Raw genomic sequence first — 18,559 nt, 5'->3', positions numbered from 1 at the left:
AGTAGTTTCCCCAATCGCGATGCAGCAAAAGTGGCCTATGGGGGCGGGCGCTGACGCTCTCCCACCCGCGGGTAAGAAGTTAGGGCCGGCCTTTTCCCCAACTTTCCTCCAGCCGTCATGTCCGGCCAACTTTTCCTTTCTCCGCTCTTAGATCTCTCCCTCTCACTCTCCTCTATTCTTTTCCCATATTCCATTCTTCCCCCCCATCGGTCCGTCCTTTTGTCTTACTTTGACCTTACTACCTTCCCCTTCTCTATTAGCTGCCTTTTCATCATCCCTGTTCTATCTGACCGCCACTACTTTAGTTTCCTCCCCCTTCCCTGTTTGTGTTTCGCTGTCGCCCGCTCACTGGCCCTCGCCTAATTGTTCCTGCGGTGGGGCGGCCTTCAAGGGCCAATTTATGAGGTACTACCTGCCGCCGGCAAAGGATTCATCTCTTCGGCCACCCTCTCTGGAAGATGAACATGCGTCCGGAATTACCATCTAGTGGACCGTTGGATAGACGATCATGAACAACGACACGCGCCAAGCCTCCGGGCCTGGTAGCAAGTCAAAGCGGCGATTGACTGACGTCGAGGAAAATAGCAAGCAGAGTCCTGCTGCAGATGACTTCGCCTCTAACCCCAAACGCCAACGTGTCTCCCGGGCTTGCGACAGCTGTCGCTCCAAAAAGGACAAATGCGATGGCGTGCAGCCCGTGTGCTCGACTTGCGCCTCGCTCTCGCGGCCCTGCACCTACAAGGCCAATCCTAAAAAACGAGGCCTTCCGACCGGCTATATTCGCACCCTCGAGTTACTATGGGGACTGGTCTTCAATAAGATTCAAGGCAGCGAGGAGGTGGTGCGCGCCTTGTTGAAGGCGGCCAACATTCCCAGCCATCTGGCGACGATGGGCAAGGAGGCAGAAGGGTCCGATACCTTGTTGTCGTCGTGGAAGAACAGCATCGTCCTGAGAGAGATCGAGCGACTTTTGACGTTTTTGGAACAACCCGAAGAGGACCAAGCAGGTCGTTTACCGGGCGAGAGTGATTCCCCGCAAGATGCTGAAGGAAGCAGCGTCTTGTCAGCGGAAGCGCTGGAGTGGAATCTTCCAGACGTGTTGGGAGAAGGGCGAGAAGGGTCGTTAGCGGTAGTATCTCCTATCAAGACCCCGTCCGCGTTATCGACAGCTAAGGCCTCTGGAGTGCGGATTACGCGGGACTCTGCGACCCAAACGGCTACAACCAACGATTCAGGGGAGGATGCATCGAGCCTGTCGCTGGGTAGGTTAGCGCAGCGCCTGCCCGACCAGGCCTCGCTTCCCATCCCTATCCCCCAACTTCCCTCGAACGCTTGGCCCTTGTTAGACATCTACTTCTCCTACACACAATGCTGGTTTCCCATCCTTGAAAAACACGATATTTTACGAACAGCGTTCCGTCATAATGAAGACGACGCTCAAATCTCCGCCATCTCACCAGGTTCTGGCGATTATGCCGCGCTGTGGGCGGTTCTGACGCTGGCCTCCATCCAGGAGGCCTCGATCTCCACTACGCGACAACTGACCGACTTTGCTGGTGATCGGCCTGATCCAGCGCAGCTGTACGCCACGGCTAGACGCCTCATTCCCGGGGAAAACGGGAACCACGAGCTCGGTCACGTGCAGGCATTGCTGATTTTGTCACTGGTAAAGCTGGGCCAGCAGGACTGGTCAGCAGCATGGCTACTAGTCGGACAGGCTGTTCGCATTGCTCAGAGCCTTGGTTTGAATCAATCCACGGGGCAGTCGAAGAGCACGGAGGAAGGCAAGAGTGCACCACGGTCTAAGCACGTTTTTCTGGGATGCTTTATCTTGGAGACATTGGTCGCAATGCAGACGGGACAGGTGCCGTCGCTGCGCAAGGCAGAGCTCATTAAGATTGGTCCCATCAACGAAGACGGGTTGGAGGAGTGGCACCCGTGGGAGGACCAGACGGGACTGCGCCCGGTCGAGCCGTCGCGCGCTTCATTCCACCGCGGTCCTCTCCACGCCTTGAGCACATTCAACCGACTCACTTCGCTGATGTGTATTTTGAACGACTTGTGTTGTTTGAAACAGACGACTACCGGCCCCATCGCACACTTGGAGGCGCTGGAGCGACAACTCCAACTCTGGGTGTCGGCACTCCCAAAAAGCTATCGCGTTGATCTGCAAACTACACCGATCAAGGTGGCTTCCCCACACATATTTGGGCTCGAGATGATGTACGAGAGCGTCGCTACGAACCTGAGCTTGCAATTTGCGTTGCAGCGGAGCGACCGCAACATGTCCGAGATGCCGCTGAAGAAGCGTGCCACGGAGAGCTCGAAACGGTTGCTCCAGTTACTTCAGACATACATGGAGAACTACAGTCTTTCTGCCACTTGTCCTACGTTCGGGCTGGTTCTCACAAGTGGCCTGTCACCGGCTGGAGAACGAGCGGCGCCGCTGCCATTTGAACTGGACCCCGGCCTCAAAAGCAAACTTCAATCTTTTGCTGCACATTTGGCGACGGTCTGGCATATCAAGGACAGGCCTGACACGACCTTACCGGAGAAGATTCCGGACCTGCCCGCATCGACAACACCTGCGCCTGCCCGACCGAGAAGCCTATCCAACCGTGATACGGGTCCGCTTCACGCTTTCGCTCAGGCTCCGCTGGGCGCGGGCGAGCCGGCACGACGAGTGAGCATGTTGGAGGACAACCGTACCAACATGGCCACACCAGATGCCTTCTTTTCGAACGGGTGGATGCGGACACCCACGGTCGATGACAATGTGGCACTATCTATCCCCACTCCTGCCCCGTCACTGAATATCAACCAAGGCGGCGAGACCGCCCACCCTTCCTCTCAACTCAAAGAATCTATTCCTCCTAACCCTTTGTCTCACCATCCTCGCTCCTCCATCTCCTCTACAAAACCAATGAACGGTACAGGCACACCACTGATGCCGGACCTGACCTCGCCTTTCCACACCACTGCACCACAGTACCCACCTCCATACGGTGATACCAGTCTCAATTTGGGATCATTTGTCGACATTGACGGATACGGGCCGCCGCGACGACCGCGGATTGCACCGGACCTGGACGCGTTGTTTGACGAACTGGCGTCGCTGGATGGGACTGAAAAGTGAGTTTATCACGATTTGCAAATCAATCTTTACTAACAGCTGCAGAACGGACAACCAACCGGAGTTTATGCAGAACCTCGGGTTCGTGCCCGAGGCGGGGGTGCCGGAGCTGTACTCGTATTCGAGCCAAGTGGAGCCATTCCTTCTGGCGCAGACGCAGCAGCAGGTACCATGCGAGGTGGGCGGGGTCCGACGGGGGTCGCAAGCGGAGGGGAAGAGATGAGCAGTTAGACAATTGACTGCTTCTGTTCATATCTAACCCACTGGCCTGGTTTCAGTTGACTGCAGTAAGGTATGTACTGTGTGCTATCCAACCAATCCTTGATACTAACTTCCGACGTGCAGACAGGCTGCAACCACCGATCCATATTCCGCTCGACCTCTCTCTTTAACCAGCACTGAAGGAGAGCATATGGTCATTGTAGATATATATACGGCCCAGTATCACTTCATCTGACGAAGTGACCCATCCAAAGGAATGGAAGAAGAAAAGGGAATGCTGGCTTCTAAGCAAAGCCACGATGAGTGACGACGACCTGAACTGTACATATATGCATATTGCACCGATAGTATACCCATATCATACCATACATAACAAGCTTTTCCTCCACCACACCCTCATTTCTCATAAAAAAAAGTAGAAGATAGAATCTCTATAAAATCACAACTTTCCCCCCTCCTTCTTCAACGGCGCCCAATTCCTCGCCACGTATTCAACCGCAACCCTATACCCCTGCACGCCCAAACCCACAATAATCCCACTCGCCTTATCACTGAAAAAGCTCTTGTGTCTCCACTCCTCCCGCGCATGCACATTACTCACATGCAGCTCGATAAACGGAATGGACACACCCAGCAACGCATCCCGGATCGCGACGGATGTGTGTGTGTATGCGCCGGGGTTGATGATGATCGCGTCGACGGAGCCCCGCGCGGCGTGGATGCGGTCGACGATGGCGCCCTCGTGGTTGGATTGGAATGAGGCGAATGTGCAGGAGAGAGAGGTGGCTAGGTCGGCGCATGAGGACTCGATTTGGGAGAGGGTGGTGCTGCCGTAGATGTGGGGTTCGCGGGTGCCCAGGAGGTTGAGGTTGGGGCCGTTGATGAGGAGGATGGATTTGGGGGTGGGAGTTTGCAATTCCATTTTGGAGATGTAGTAGTATGTATGTTATGTATGTGAGAGGATTTTGTAGTGGTGGTGTGGTGGTGGTAGTATAGGTTGGTAGATGGAGGAAGGAAGTATGAATAGAGGATGTGGTTGGTGGTAGTATGGGTAATGAATGTGTAGGTTTAAGTATTCTACTTCATATGTTATATCTATGGAGATTATCGGGGATGACTTTTACCTAGACTGTTCCCTACTTTCTTTCTTACTGAGTAATGTCAGTCCTTGGATTAGGTAGGGTTAGCAGGTTATTGTTCGCAGGTCTTGGGGTAGGCTAAGGACTTGGCCGGGGCTGAGCGCTTTCCCGGGTTGGGTGTTGGGGGGCTGGTGCCGAGGTGCCGAGCGGGGTATTGGAGTGTATTTGAAGAATTGTGGGAGGTGGAGGTATAAGTATAAAGAGCTGTAGGCGAGATTACACACAGTGATGGTTAACGAGTCATGAATGACTGATTAGTTCTTCGGTGTAGTTCTTGCTGTTGGTCTAGTGGATATGATATCTAGCTGCATTGCAGTGATTAGTATTGGTATCATTACATGTCACACTAGTACCTACTAAGCTAGTAGGGTTTGTGTGGCAATACTGTCGTTCTTATTCGCCCTCTGGTTGAGTCCACGTGAGCGCACACGCGTTGAGAACTTTCCGTCTTTCCCACTAAACATCGGTGTCTGGCCAGTGCATCCCCGTGGGGAATCAGGTATTGTCATTGGCTCATCTTTGCGATCTTCGCTTCTCATCCCGTGACGGTTCCTCCGATTGCGGAGGGAGCCAGTCAACAACAGTATAGACTCACTTAGTAGACCACAATTGGCTCGCTACCTACACCCTCACATTTGCCCCCCACAACCGGCCATGGCTCTCGTTTCACTTCCCCTATCTGGCTCCCAAGCTTGTGTCTCCTCCCCCGTGGCGGAAAATTTGCAGTGTAGGCCAGTGCGCAACACGAGGCCTGACCGTGGCTCGTCCACTCTCCCCGTGAAGTCTATCCACGCCCAATCCTATCCCATCCCATTCTATCTCCCCTGCTCTCTAGAATCCTTCTGGTTGAATCCTGGTTTGCAAAGAAGAGATTGTTTTGCCGCCCTTTGTTTTACCCAACAATCGCTTGGGCGTAGTCTGATATCTGGGGTAATCCTTTGCCTCCTCCCCCAGTCTTTCTCCGCACCCCAGATTTCGATTGTCCGGGGAAGGGCTATATAACCCTGCCCTGGTGACTCCCATCTTCTAAGTCTCTATCAAACTGTTGCATGCACAATCTCCCTTGTTGATCATTATTGTAACTGCACTGCTACCCATCCATCTTCTTCTCGTCCAGACAGACAGACATCATGTCTATCCTGTCGATGGTCGAGGACCGGCCTACGCCTAAGGAGGTCTACAACTGGCGTATCTACCTCCTGGCGGCCGTTGCCTCCTTCACTTCATGTATGATCGGTTACGATAGTGCTTTCATCGGCACGACCATCTCTCTCGACTCCTTCAAGAATGAATTCCACTGGGACTCCATGACCCCCGCGAAACAGGATCTTGTCAGTGCCAACATCGTCTCCTGCTACCAGGCAGGCGCCTTCTTCGGCGCCTTCTTTGCCTATCCCATCGGCCACTTCTGGGGCCGTAAGTGGGGTCTCATGGTGTCAGCTCTGATCTTCACTCTGGGGGCGGGCCTGATGCTGGGTGCCAACGGCGACCGCGGTCTGGGGTTGATCTACGGCGGTCGTGTGCTGGCTGGCTTGGGCGTTGGTGCTGGCTCCAACTTCACGCCCATCTACATCTCAGAACTGGCCCCGCCTGCCATTCGAGGCCGGCTGGTCGGTGTTTACGAGCTAGGATGGCAGATTGGCGGTCTCGTGGGTTTCTGGATCAACGTGAGTGTCCCGTACAAGATATTTACAATCTACGATCATCGCTGACTCAAGAAGTACGGAGTGGAGCAAACCATGGCTCCCAGCCACAAGCAGTGGCTGATCCCCTTTGCCATCCAGCTGATTCCAGCGGGCCTGCTAATTATTGGCCTTTTCTTCGTCAAAGAGTCTCCTCGCTGGCTGTTCCTGCGTGGCCGCCGCGAGGAAGCCATCAAGAACCTCTGCTGGATCCGCCAGATCCCCGCCGACCACATCTACATGATCGAGGAGATTGGGGCCATCGATCAGACGCTGGAGCATCAGCGTTCCACGATCGGGCTCGGCTTCTGGAGGCCTCTCAAGGCGGCCTGGACGAACAAGCGCATCCTGTACCGGCTGTTCCTCGGTAGCATGCTCTTCTTCTGGCAAAACGGTTCCGGCATCAACGCTATCAACTACTACAGCCCGACCGTGTTCAAGAGCATCGGGCTGAAAGGCAACAGCTCCAGCCTTCTGACCACGGGCATCTTCGGCGTGGTCAAGACTGTAGTGACAGTCATCTGGCTGCTGTACCTCATCGACCACGTCGGCCGCCGGCTGCTGCTGCTGATCGGTGCCGCCGGCGGGTCCATTTGCATGTGGATTGTGGGCGCATACATCAAAGTCGTGGACCCGACTCGCAACCAGAGCGACCACCTCGACGGGGGCGGCGTCGCAGCCATCTTCTTCTTCTACCTGTGGACGGCGTTCTACACGCCATCCTGGAACGGCACACCCTGGGTCATCAACTCGGAGATGTTCGATCCCAACATCCGGTCCCTGGCCCAGGCGTGCGCTGCCGGGTCCAACTGGCTCTGGAACTTCCTCATCTCGCGCTTCACGCCGCAGATGTTCGCCAAGATGGACTACGGCGTGTACTTCTTCTTCGCCAGTCTGATGATTTTGTCGATCCCCTTCGTGTTTTTCCTCATCCCGGAGACCAAGGGTATCCCGCTGGAGAACATGGACCCGCTTTTCCAGACTCAGCCCGTGTGGCGTGCCCACGCAAAGGTGTTGGCGCAGATCCACGAAGACGAAGAGCGGTTCCGTCGTGATCTCGAGGAGTCGGGCTACACCAAGGGGGGTGTTGAGCAGGTGGAGGATACCAGCCGGAAGGAATGAGCGACTGCAGTATTCCTGGATTGCTAGTTAGATGATAGCGACCGTTAGGTCGACATGGATTTACTTACCTATACTCTTGAACCTTGTATACCAATATGCCAATACCAATTGATATTCAGTCAAAGTTAAACAAGAATAAACTCTCTCGGCATCAGCCACACCCAAGACTCACCCAACTCAAAACCATATAAAAGACACAAGTTTGAAGAAAGTAGGGATGGATAAAGGTTAAATAAAACCACCCCTCTCCTCTTTTGCCGCTCCGGGGTCATCCGCGGGTTAAAAGAAACGGGGAAGGCACACACACACACACTCGAACAACATCGGCCCACCGGTCCCACAGACCACACAGTCTTTGCCGGGGATACATTACCCCCGGATAAACGCAACGCGGGTAAAGCGCTTTGCCGCGCGCGGGCGGGCGGACAATTTCCCCAATTTTCCTTTCTTTTCCCCCTCCCTCTTGCTTTGGGGAACACCAATCAACCCTAAGTTAGATGGGTTAAAGTATGTTGCCTGTTCCTGGTCCTGTTTGAGAGGGAAGAAAAGTACGCTTTTTGCTTTTTGACATATCACAAATTATTGTTTCAATTCTCGATTTTCTATTTGCTTGTTCTGCGGTTGCACAGCATATAGATAGGATCATCCGATAAGGTTTGTGCAATCCACTAGTTGACGCGGCTTAATCACATTGATTGATTGATTGATTGATGAACTAGTTGTACTTTTTTGCATTCCTTATCTTGCTTGCAAGGACTGGATTGTTCTCTATAAAGAGCATCATTATCACCCCGCCCATAACACACATCACAATCCTCTCCAAAAAATACCAAAGAAGAACAAAACAACAAAATGCCCAACCGTCTTGGCATAGCCTCCATGTCCCTGGGCCGTCCAGGCATCCACTCCCTCCCCTGGAAACTTCACGAAGCCGCCCGCCACGGCTACAGCGGAATCGAGCTCTTCTTCGATGACCTGGATCACTACGCAAACACCCACTTCAACGGCAGCCATGTCGCGGCCGCCCACGCCGTGCACGCTCTCTGCACGACCCTCAACCTCACCATCATCTGCCTGCAGCCCTTCTCCTTCTTCGAGGGTCTCGTCGACCGCAAGCAAACTGAGTACCTGTTGACCGTGAAGCTGCCCACATGGTTCCAACTCGCCCGCATCCTCGACACCGACATGATCCAGGTGCCCTCGAACTTTGCGCCCGCTCAGCAAACCACGGGTGACCGGGACGTGATCGTTGGCGACCTCCAGCGCCTCGCAGATATTGGTTTGGCACAGTCCCCGCCGTTCCGCTTCGTATACGAAGCACTTGCCTGGGGCACGCGGGTTAACCTGTGGGACGAGGCGTACGAGATCGTCGAGGCCGTGGACCGTCCCAACTTCGGCATCTGCCTTGATACGTTTAACCTCGCGGGGCGGGTATACGCGCACCCCGGCCGGAAAGACGGCAAGACAGTCAACGCGGAAGCGGATCTAGCTGCGTCGTTGAAGAAGTTGCGTGAGACGGTGGATGTGAAGAAGGTGTTTTACGTGCAGGTTGTGGATGGAGAGAGGTTGGATAGGCCGTTGGATGAGACGCACCCCTTCCATGTGGAGGGGCAGCCGGTGCGGATGAACTGGAGTCGCAATGCGAGGTTGTTTGCGTTTGAGGAGGACCGCGGCGGGTATTTGCCGATTGAGGAGACCGCCAGAGCGTTCTTTGATACTGGATTTGAAGGATGGGTATCGTTGGAGTTGTTTAGTCGGACGTTGGCGGAGAAGGGGACGGGAGTTGTGACGGAGCATGCGAGACGTGGGCTGGAGTCGTGGAAGGAGTTGTGTCGGAGGTTGCAGTTTAAGGGGGCAGAGCCGGGACTGGACTTTGTTCCTGGAGAGGTGAAGGTGCAGTCTGTTGCTGTGGGGAGTGGAAAGGGGAAGGTCGAAGAGGAGATGGGGGCTGTGCAGCATCGGTTGTAGATGCTACACTACCGTGTATATGTGCTCATGGTTTGTATATATGATGTTACTATTTCGGGTTGGTTTGGCATGTTTTGTTATAGATACAAGGGATAGATTATATGATTGATTTACGGGTTATATTCAAGGTGCTATTGTGGTGTGTGCTGTTAGTTGAACTAGTTGATGGTAAATGCAGCTACACTTTCAGAACAATCTGCAGAACTCAGGGATCGGTAGTTACCAATATTGATATCAGAGTTAAAATCTTCCATGTGCAGAGCAGTCACACTGATGATATTTTCGTAGGGGCACGATCAAGATCAAGAGCGCCATTCCTGAAAGGCGTTCCAAGATATCGCTCAAAAATCTTCCAGCCGTCGGATGTCATTCGAAGCCGATCGATGATGGTCCCAATCCACCATATGGCGGGCAATCCATTCTCCCTAACCACATCCTTTCGAGTGAATCCAGCCGTGTCATCGCCCGGCCAGCCATAACGGATAAGGGTCTCTTGATACCGCACAATCACACCTCCATCTTCATCACGATCAACGATGTGGTTTGTGGCACTGCGGGAGATCCCTGGAATAAAGAATCCGTACATTTTCTCGAAGAATTCCTTCATCTGCTGGTGCTCACTGATGGTACCATGGCTGTGGTAAACAGTAGCACTTGGGAGGAAGGTGTCAATCATTTTGGCATGGTCAAATTCCTCGAATACAAAGTTGTGGCGGTTGACGAAGTCGATGGCGCTTGAGCGTTCTTCAGAGGTTACATCGTTTAGGGTAGAGCCGTTGACAGGAGGGTATCGCCCATTGACAATCAATGAAGACATGTTGGATAAATTGGACTGAAGATCATGTAATTGCAACCATGAATAATGAAGACCGGATGGACTTCATTGTCGCTCTAAATCCAAGAGAATTTCATGGTGCCTATGTAGTAGCCTTTCGGACGTGCCGGCATGCTGCATAGTTAACCAGAGAAGATGATGATTAAACATAACTGATGATCATTAATCATTATTCGCAGGAACCGAGGATCACTAATCACCCCGACAATGGCTGGGCAGGTTGCAGTTCCTTTACCCGCGAGGAGAATCCAAGATTGGAGATTAGTAGTAAACCCTTGAGGAATCTAGTACTAGTAAGGCCTGGCTTGAGTGAGTGGTTGTCGCGGGGTTCCTGATATATCAATTGATGCCTGAGGCAGAAATTAGTATGCATCAGTCCTATAATAGACCGCCGGGTCAGTCTGTCTGGATTGTTACACATCAAACTGGGGTTCGTTATCAAAGCCCAATCATATAACAAATGAAAAGAAAATAAGGCCTCCGCCCGGATTTTGCATACTTGACGGTATTGACATGCACTGGCCTTGGTCCACGATCCTTTCATTTCCCTCCTATTGCGGGGAGCATGAGGTATATAATATGGGTAGAGACTTTTAAAAAAGGTCGAAGTATACTTTAATCAAACGGCAACCTAGCTACAGCCCTACACACCCATAACGAATTTAGTCAGTTGCTGGATGGCGAAGGCTGAACACTCTTTGGCTTAACTCCGTGAACACAAACTAAACATATATAGTACTTAGTTCAAGCACAAGTATATATTCAAACTACCGTCAACGTCAATAGTAGCACCTACTCCTGACTCGTAAAAAATGTTAGTCCAGCCCGCTCGCTGCGCTTCCTCTGCCCGATCCGCTTGAGCAGGTCGGGATCCGCACGGCACCGGAGGAGACGGAAAGGAAGCCAAGAAGAGACAAGCAATTACCAAGCGCTGGGCAGGGCTTACGCCCAGGGAAGCATGGAGCATGAGCTCCTAGAGGACCTCATATATTCTTACTCATTTGCCAATTTCGGTAACAATAAGGATTTCGCAGCATGTCATGGCGAGTTGGCACATCGGCCCGACCCGACCCTGCGCGAATAGGGCTACGGAGATTAGCCACGGATTTTACCTCCTCGACCGAAGGCGACTCGGGCTCTCTTTTCGGTCTCCGGCGTCTTTGTTGCCCATTTTCAGTCAATTTTTCGTCGGTAGTCCTGTTAGAAAAGATGGTATATAAGCCCCTCCCACAATCACAAGTGCTATACTCCAAGCCAAGTCCAATAAACCCCAAACAAAGTGAAGAAGGACCATAAGACACTCACATTAACCTACCTACCATAATATCCTTAATCCTAAGCCATGTCCTTCTTCCCAACCACCCTCCCCGCCCTCCCCCTCCGCGAGGCAATCGTGGACCCGGTCTACCGCGCCGTCCTCTCCTTCGACGGCAACGATCTCCCCCTCTTCGAGTCCGCCTTCTTCGAGGACGCCGCTTTCGACTTCAACGGCAGCGTGATGGAGGGCCGCGCGGCCATCAAGTCTGGCAGCTGGGATAACGTTTCCAAGCTGGACACCACTCACTTCCTTAGCAACGTGCGCATCAACCTGCCCTCTGAGGACAGTACGACCGCGACGGTGACCGCTTCGGCTTTGGCCCAACACTTCCGTGCAGGCCAGGGGAACCAGCCCGACACTACCCGGCTGACGAGCGGGGCGCTTTACTCGATCGATGTGGCCAAGGATCCCGCGGATGGGAATGGGCTGTGGAAGATCAAGCTCTGGAGGATGAAACTGGTGTGGACGGAGGGAGATTGGGGGGTGATGACGGGAAACTAGACTGGCGATCTTTGTTTTCGTTGGAGAGGAAGGATGAGTGGATGACTTTAGAGTCGCTTATGATGATAAATATGAGCTCCACATGTGCGGCCCTTTGGTATATAGATTGGTATGCTTTATATGTTTTGGCATTCAGTTAACCACAGGACGCTATATTTAATAATAAGCGTCTAATTCTATCTTGCATGTTGATGATACTGCCAATCTATCCCTTCGTCTACTCTTGGCTTTTGAGTTACTTGCTAGTTCAAACTAGAGACTCATACGTTGGCATGTCGACAGTCTAGTTGACAAAACTGGCTGGATCAGCTAAGTGCACCGTGCGATTGAGACATCATCTTATGACTCTTATAATACCAACTTTTTTGCTATATGCATAACTAAAAGATTACATGTCTCACCATCTCAAGTCGGAATGTGGTATCTGCCCTGATTTGTACATGGTTCTAGTATTGAGAGATAGAGATACCCATAGAGATTATACATTATAAGTTTGACTGATTCGATATATGCCTTTGTAAAAGACATAAAGGAAAGATATCTATACAGCCTCTATCTACTTTGAGCCTTACTCAGCTTAACAGAACCTCTACGAATAGTGTGTCACTTATATGTTGAAATAGACAAGATTCAAGGCTTCTGATGCAGTGAAACATGATAACTTCTAGATGATAGTAGGTTGGAAGTATAGATTCTTTATTATTATATAGAGTACTATTGATATAGGCAGAGATTACTTCGATAAGTAGTTCGAATAACCCTGAATAAACTTGAGATTATGTATATGTTTAGTTTGAGTTCTACGAGGAATTAGCATCACTACAAGGAGTCAGCTATTCTTCGAAGGGTTTCAAACCTGACAGGCACGCTAGCAAGCTAAGATGAAATACATAACTTAGTCGCGTACAACTCAGAAGGGTAACATGATCCAAGTGCGTAAGCTTAAGCGAGCGCCCAGGATAGCAATCACTTTCTCTAAAAATTACTCCTGGAACAATCTGGGACCGATCAGTGGGATTGAGCGAACCTGAAGCAGACATGAAGGTCATTTGCTTTCGCCAGGAATCTATAGTTCGATAAAGTGAGGCAGATCCTGACTAATCCTCACATGACAGTGCTAGCCGGTGGGTCACTGGATTCCGAGACTCTTCATACTCCACCATCCACTAGTCCCATCTAGTTTGCTTCTCTCCTCACTATCGATCCCAGTTTCCAGGATCCGGGAATGCTCCGCTGCACCTTCAGTCACAAATCCTCCTAGCGGCTATGGTCCAAGCTCAGGCTCCCGGAAAGTCGGTCCGCTTGGCTACCGCATGCACCGAGTGTCAGCGTCGGAAGCAAAAGGCAAGCATCCGAACCTATCATGAATCTCGAGCAGCTCGAGTACATCTGCTAATACCACGGTGTATAGTGTAGCCGAGAATGGCCCTGCAATCACTGCCAAGCACGAAGGATTGCCCATCTCTGTAAATTCACACCGAAGAAGGTGCTCAAGGCCAAGCCTGCCTGTAATGATTCAAGGTCCGCTCAAATAATGCCTCAGTTGTCTTAGGCCACTGTTGACGCTCGCAGGGCGATAGATGTGCCCTCGAGAGACAGTGGACAAAGCCTGACGGAAGTTCCGGGCTCAGTCGGATCGAGCATCGCCACCGGGGATGATTTCCGCATGCTGGGATACCTCCCCGATGACGACGATCAACTTGCAAATGGTGCTGAGCAATATGTAAGACTGCAATCTAGGTCTATAATTGACCAGGAATAACGCTAAGTGCTATTTGCTACAGCAATCAGCCGCATTATCGTTCTCCCAAAGACTCGTATCGCCCGAATTGGAAAAAGCAATTCGCACTATTCCCCCCAAACCTTATACAGGTAAATGTGGCGACGGCTCTTCGTGATAGCCTGCTTACTTGTGCGACTTATGCTAGATATCCTGGTACAGTACTTCCTGAGTGAGATGAATGACCAGTACTATTGCCTCTACCCACCGACCTTTTCGCACGACTATGCGACATGGTGGTCAGGCAAAGCCAATGGCCAGTCATTGACGCCCGCCTTTACAGCCCTGCTGCTGCATGTTTGCGCATGCGCTATTCTCTACCTGGATGTCGAGGCGCGACAGCAACTAGAAATCGATTTGGGCGAAAACTATACCTGTCTTTCAGAACAATACCATAGTACTGCCAAGCAGCTCAGCAATACCATTGGTCCAGGCAAAGGTGGATTGACGCAAGTACAACAACTTTTCCTTGGGGCAATATGGTACAAGACTGAAGCATTATTTGTCGAATCATGGCATGCTCTGGGAGCTGCGATCCACGAGGCCCAAGAATTAGGTCAGTGCCCCATACATCCAGCCAGTCGGATACTGATCCGGGGTAGGAATGCATCGTAGTTCCTCCAAAGCAAAGGTATCTGAATTCGAACGGGAAATGAGAAGACGGATATGGAGTCTTCTCTACACCTGGGACTGGTAAGTCCTTATCCCTTCTGCAATACCTTACACTAACGCCACAGGCAAATGTCACTCCTCTTATCACGACCATTCATCATCAACAGCAGCTGCTGTTCCTTCGAACTACCCAGCCTACGACTCGAGACCCTCAATACAGAAACAAACACCCCCTCCCCAATAACATCCATATCCCTCCAATGCCAACTAGGACAAAGAATATCCACAATCCCCGGGGTAATGAGCGGTATCCTATCCCCAAACCAAGCCATCGCAATCCAACAAGAAGTCATCCGATGGACCGACACCTTTCCCCCAATCTTCCACATCCAAGACCCCGACACCACTCACGACCACACCCACGCCTATATACCCATGCAACGCCACCAACTCCACGCCCTAGCCCACATGGTCACCTTCATGCCCCTCAAACCCTGTCTCACCATCGACCTCACCACCCACAATACACCCACCCTCGAAAAGTCCCTTCAACCAACCGCAGTATCCTGCGCCCTGGACCTAATGCTCTCGGCTCAGCAACTCCTTTCACATCTCCTCCCTGCAAACGGCAAGTTCCACTTCGCGCCATTTCTAATGTTCGACACGGCTGCGTATCTCTGCTCGGCACTAATCCACGATAAACATCGGGACCTTCCTCAGCGGGAGAACGTACTCGAGTGCATATCTCTATCCCTGAGTACACTGAAAGATGTCGGCAGAACGGCCAAAACTGGCGCTACTTGCTATGCTGTTCTTGCGAAGATAGTCGGTAGTATCTCTCTTTCTGCCGAGGAGAAGGAAGTGGTCTGTTCGAAGAGGTCTCCTGCTATAACGTCTACTACTGATAGTACTGATGATGCGGGATGTTCTTCGTCTGAAGACAACCTTACCACCAGTGGACAGGTCAATGGTTTAGTCTCATCATTGCTGGAAAGACACAGCCCCTCGGACAGTACACCTATTGATATGCACGCGTATGCGAGCGGACTAGGACTAGGCGGTCTTCCTAGCACGGGCCTAGACTTGGACCTGGATCTGAGTGATCTGAATCAGATCTGGGATTGGGATAACCTTGGTTTAGATTTGGATATACCCGGTATTCAATCATGAATTCTTTGTACTTATGCTATATGGAGATAACAACCATACTATCAGCTGTTCCAGATAGAACTTCTATCTAGTCGTAAACAACAACAATACCTCTCTACTACCATGCCCCTTACATCACATTGAAAATAGTTCTTCATATACATACATACATAACCTATAGCATAACCATCATATACATCCAATCATTAATCATCCAATCCAGAAGTCCCAACGCCATTTCGCCACATATTTACCGATTAACCATGTAACCCCATCCATCCATCAGTCAAAATCAACCTACTCATCTTCTTTCTCCTCCCCATCATCGATAATCATCTCCACCTCCTTAACCGGATGTAACAGCATCGGCGGCAAACACATCCTTCCTTCACCTGCCAACTCGGCCTGCTCACCCCCTTCATTATCAACCTTATACCCCAGCCAACGTTTCCACAGATTCGGCGCGAACCCAGCAGAGTAGAACCACGTCGAGCCGCGGAAGTTATGTTCTCTATCGCCGAAGACTGACGTGCGAGCACCACCAGACGCACCGTTCCGGCCAGCATTAAATACCGATTCGAGGTACTGAGTCGGCCAGCGGCGGTCAATGTACACCGAGTGGGGCACATAGACGGCCTTGAATCCGTGATGGAGGGCCGTCGTGGCGGGCCACATTTCGGAGAACATAGTGTGGCGCTTGTGGATGGTTTCGTGGTGCATGGTTTGGAGGAGTTTATTGGAGAGACGGGAGGCAGTGATGATGGAGGCGCGGCGGGGAGGAAGAGGGCCGGTGGAGTGGTCGTAGCCGGTGACGTCGTCGCGGAGGGGCCAGGTTGTGCCTTCGGGGTCGAAGAGGGGGTTGAAGACGATGAGGTCGGCTTCTTCGTCAACGCCCCATTCGTAGCGGTCTTTGTCGATCGTGGTGGGTGGGATGCCTTCCGAGGGGACTTCGAGGATGTCGGGTTCGTTAGGCCGTTCGGGACCCCAGACTGGCTTGTCGCCTTGTTGTTGCTGTTGCGCTTTCAGGGACTCGGGGGTGCGGTCTTGGCCGGGTCGCGAGGCGCCGGCGGCACTCCAGAGGTTGTTGGGGCTGTTGGTGCCGATGTCGGTCTGCACGCGGACCATCTGCCGGAAGTCTTCCCAGGTGCCGTGCACCGAGGGGACGTAGAATCGGGCGTTTCGCTCCCAGAGACCCTTGCGTGGTTGGACTCGGGCCCAGTTGATGACTTTATCGAAGAGGTGGTACCAGTGGCCGGTGTACCGGGCGTCCATTTCCCAGTTCCAGTAGTAGTCGTATCCCGGGTGCTGGTGGGCAAAGTATTGCATGGGCATGTAGGTGCTGCGGTATACGCCGTGCACGGATAGCCCGCGGGCCCAGGTCTCTTCGAGACCGGGGTACATGAGATTCATTTGCCGCTCGGACCAGAGAGTAGCCATGCCGCGGAATTCGGCTGGCAGGGCCTCGTTTAGCACGCGCTCGTAGACTTCATCGTCAGCCCAGATTTGGAGGGTTTCGTCCCGGACCTGGACCAGGAAATGAATGGTGTATTCGCCGCCGGAGAGAAGTGATAGCTCGGAAATGAGGGATCGCAGATACAGGATGTCATCCGGGGTGTAGTGGAAATCATGCCACGTGCGGATCACGAATGCGGTCCGGGGTAGATAGGACTTTCCATCAGATCTTGCCTCGTCCTGGGGTGCTTGCTTGGTGTCTGGTGCACCCACGGTCATAGTACGGAAGCGGTCGGATTGTGAAGCAGGAAGATCGCGGAATCGGTGGCTGTTCGAAGCCAAGCATCGATTCTGCGCAGCTGCCCAGTCAACACGACGAAAGTCAACTGGCGGAACGTCGTTCCAGACACGCTCTGCACCTTCACGATCGCCTTCGAGGCCTGCACCGATACCACCCTTTCGCACACTGTAGCCTAGACCGTAAGGGCCGAGACGCCCAAAACGGTCAAAGCAAACGTCGTCTTGAATGCCGATCATCTCGTTGGAGCCCATGATTGCATCTGGGAACCCACGAGGCACACCGGGATAGTGATGTACCAGAGGGATCCGTAGGTTCTCGTCCTCATCAAGGAAACAATCACGCTTCTCACCATACTTTTCGACATATTCCGTGGACGAGTAGTCGGGATAAGGGTTGAAGATAGAGCTCGACAACGGCAATGCCTGGTCCCGGGCCTGAATGATGGTATCATTTGCATCTTCCGCGCTATCAACGCCCAAGATCTCCGGGTTATCGTTGGGATACTCTGGCACCTGTTCGCTTCGCGATACCAAGGACCGGATACCGCCATGGTAGCGCTTCAGTAAAGGGAAACTCTCCCACTGTGCCGGCTTTGCAGCAGGCTTCGGCAACGGAACATTGACGCGAGTGACAGCTGAAAGGAAGGTAAAGCGAAACAAGGTGCAGATAAACAGAACCAAGAAGGCCAGTAGCGCGAGACAAAGCCATCTCATGATCCGATTAGGTATGCGATAGCCTGGCCTGCTGCGAGAACGTCGCACGGGTGCCACGGGCGCTCTGTTTAGCATGGGGCGATACGAAGCCACCGAGGAGGAGCTTTCCGAGTCATCTTCACTGTCTGGTTCATACGAGCTGTAGCTATCGCGACGGTAGTGGCGCCTCGGCCTCGATGGTTGCTTCTCAATATCGACGACATCGCGACTGTCGCTCGAATAGGGCGACGATGCATTGACCTGAGACCTCTTCGAACGGGCAGGCATGGCGGGGATCTATGTTCGCATAGAAAGTATGTATTGGTGGCGACGTCAGAGGTATGCGAGTGGATCAGGCGATCAATAGAACGGCATCAAGTTCGGGGGAAAAAAAAAAATGCTCGGCAGTCGATTTTGTTTCTGAACCGGCGCTCAATTGCTGCGGTGAGTGTAGACTCAGCGTGACTGAGCCCGAGAATGGGCGTGCGACTGTTGTGCACGTCTGCGACGGACTGCTAGTTAGAGTGGTATACCACGACTATAATAGCAGTGAATACAAACAAACCAGTACCAGCCACAGAAACCCCAATGTGACCACGGATCAAGGCCACTGAACCTCAAACAAGTTACCAGATGACGATGGCGAGAACAGC

At 52.3% G+C, this 18,559-nt stretch overlaps 8 protein-coding genes across 8 annotated transcripts; 5 read left to right on the top strand and 3 right to left on the bottom strand.

Moving 5' to 3' along the window:
• Positions 1-159: 159 nt before the first annotated feature.
• Positions 160-3,739, top strand: BO88DRAFT_405659 (putative C6 transcription factor QutA). The gene is made up of 3 exons (XM_025706944.1): positions 160-3,132; positions 3,179-3,425; positions 3,479-3,739. The coding sequence occupies exons 1-2, from the start codon at positions 509-511 to the stop codon at positions 3,354-3,356; spliced, it is 2,802 nt and encodes a 933-aa protein (XP_025562003.1). The 5' UTR covers positions 160-508; the 3' UTR covers positions 3,357-3,425; positions 3,479-3,739.
• Positions 3,740-3,794: 55 nt separating this feature from the next.
• Positions 3,795-4,631, bottom strand: BO88DRAFT_390286 (type II 3-dehydroquinate dehydratase; the record flags this gene model as incomplete). Its single annotated transcript, XM_025704948.1, has 1 exon — positions 3,795-4,631. Exon 1 carries the CDS (start codon positions 4,275-4,277, stop codon positions 3,795-3,797), a length of 483 nt encoding a protein of 160 aa, XP_025562002.1. The 5' UTR covers positions 4,278-4,631.
• Positions 4,632-5,311: 680 nt separating this feature from the next.
• On the top strand, positions 5,312-7,343 carry BO88DRAFT_405658 (sugar porter family MFS transporter). The gene is made up of 2 exons (XM_025706943.1): positions 5,312-6,161; positions 6,216-7,343. The coding sequence occupies exons 1-2, from the start codon at positions 5,625-5,627 to the stop codon at positions 7,296-7,298; spliced, it is 1,620 nt and encodes a 539-aa protein (XP_025562001.1). The 5' UTR covers positions 5,312-5,624; the 3' UTR covers positions 7,299-7,343.
• A 595-nt stretch (positions 7,344-7,938) lies between these two features.
• Positions 7,939-9,416, top strand: BO88DRAFT_67041 (sugar phosphate isomerase/epimerase family protein). Its single transcript, XM_025713045.1, has 2 exons — positions 7,939-7,952; positions 8,018-9,416. Exon 2 carries the CDS (start codon positions 8,151-8,153, stop codon positions 9,264-9,266), a length of 1,116 nt encoding a protein of 371 aa, XP_025562000.1. The 5' UTR covers positions 7,939-7,952; positions 8,018-8,150; the 3' UTR covers positions 9,267-9,416.
• Positions 9,417-9,447: 31 nt separating this feature from the next.
• BO88DRAFT_464218 (uncharacterized protein) lies at positions 9,448-10,083 on the bottom strand (the record flags this gene model as incomplete). The annotated part of the gene is made up of 1 exon (XM_025711302.1): positions 9,448-10,083. The coding sequence occupies one exon, from the start codon at positions 10,081-10,083 to the stop codon at positions 9,532-9,534; it is 552 nt and encodes a 183-aa protein (XP_025561999.1). The 3' UTR covers positions 9,448-9,531.
• A 1,357-nt stretch (positions 10,084-11,440) lies between these two features.
• BO88DRAFT_390278 (nuclear transport factor 2 family protein) lies at positions 11,441-11,920 on the top strand (the record flags this gene model as incomplete). The annotated part of the gene is made up of 1 exon (XM_025704947.1): positions 11,441-11,920. One exon carries the CDS (start codon positions 11,444-11,446, stop codon positions 11,918-11,920), a length of 477 nt encoding a protein of 158 aa, XP_025561998.1.
• A 1,179-nt stretch (positions 11,921-13,099) lies between these two features.
• On the top strand, positions 13,100-15,583 carry BO88DRAFT_367366 (uncharacterized protein). Its single transcript, XM_025704069.1, has 7 exons — positions 13,100-13,264; positions 13,332-13,441; positions 13,493-13,643; positions 13,705-13,792; positions 13,849-14,256; positions 14,303-14,393; positions 14,438-15,583. The coding sequence occupies exons 1-7, from the start codon at positions 13,187-13,189 to the stop codon at positions 15,480-15,482; spliced, it is 1,971 nt and encodes a 656-aa protein (XP_025561997.1). The 5' UTR covers positions 13,100-13,186; the 3' UTR covers positions 15,483-15,583.
• Positions 15,584-18,538, bottom strand: BO88DRAFT_444473 (DUF3405 domain-containing protein). Its single transcript, XM_025710111.1, has 2 exons — positions 18,472-18,538; positions 15,584-18,408 (listed from the first exon to the last, which is right to left on the bottom strand). The coding sequence occupies exon 2, from the start codon at positions 18,192-18,194 to the stop codon at positions 15,759-15,761; it is 2,436 nt and encodes an 811-aa protein (XP_025561996.1). The 5' UTR covers positions 18,195-18,408; positions 18,472-18,538; the 3' UTR covers positions 15,584-15,758.
• Between the last annotated feature and the right edge of the window lie 21 nt (positions 18,539-18,559).

The sequence above is a fragment of the Aspergillus vadensis genome (genome assembly GCF_003184925.1).
Source record: "Aspergillus vadensis CBS 113365 unplaced genomic scaffold BO88scaffold_14, whole genome shotgun sequence".
Classification (NCBI taxonomy): Eukaryota; Fungi; Ascomycota; class Eurotiomycetes; order Eurotiales; family Aspergillaceae; genus Aspergillus; species Aspergillus vadensis.
Note: the sequence above shows the minus strand (reverse complement) of the source record. Positions and strands in the feature narration are given on the sequence as shown.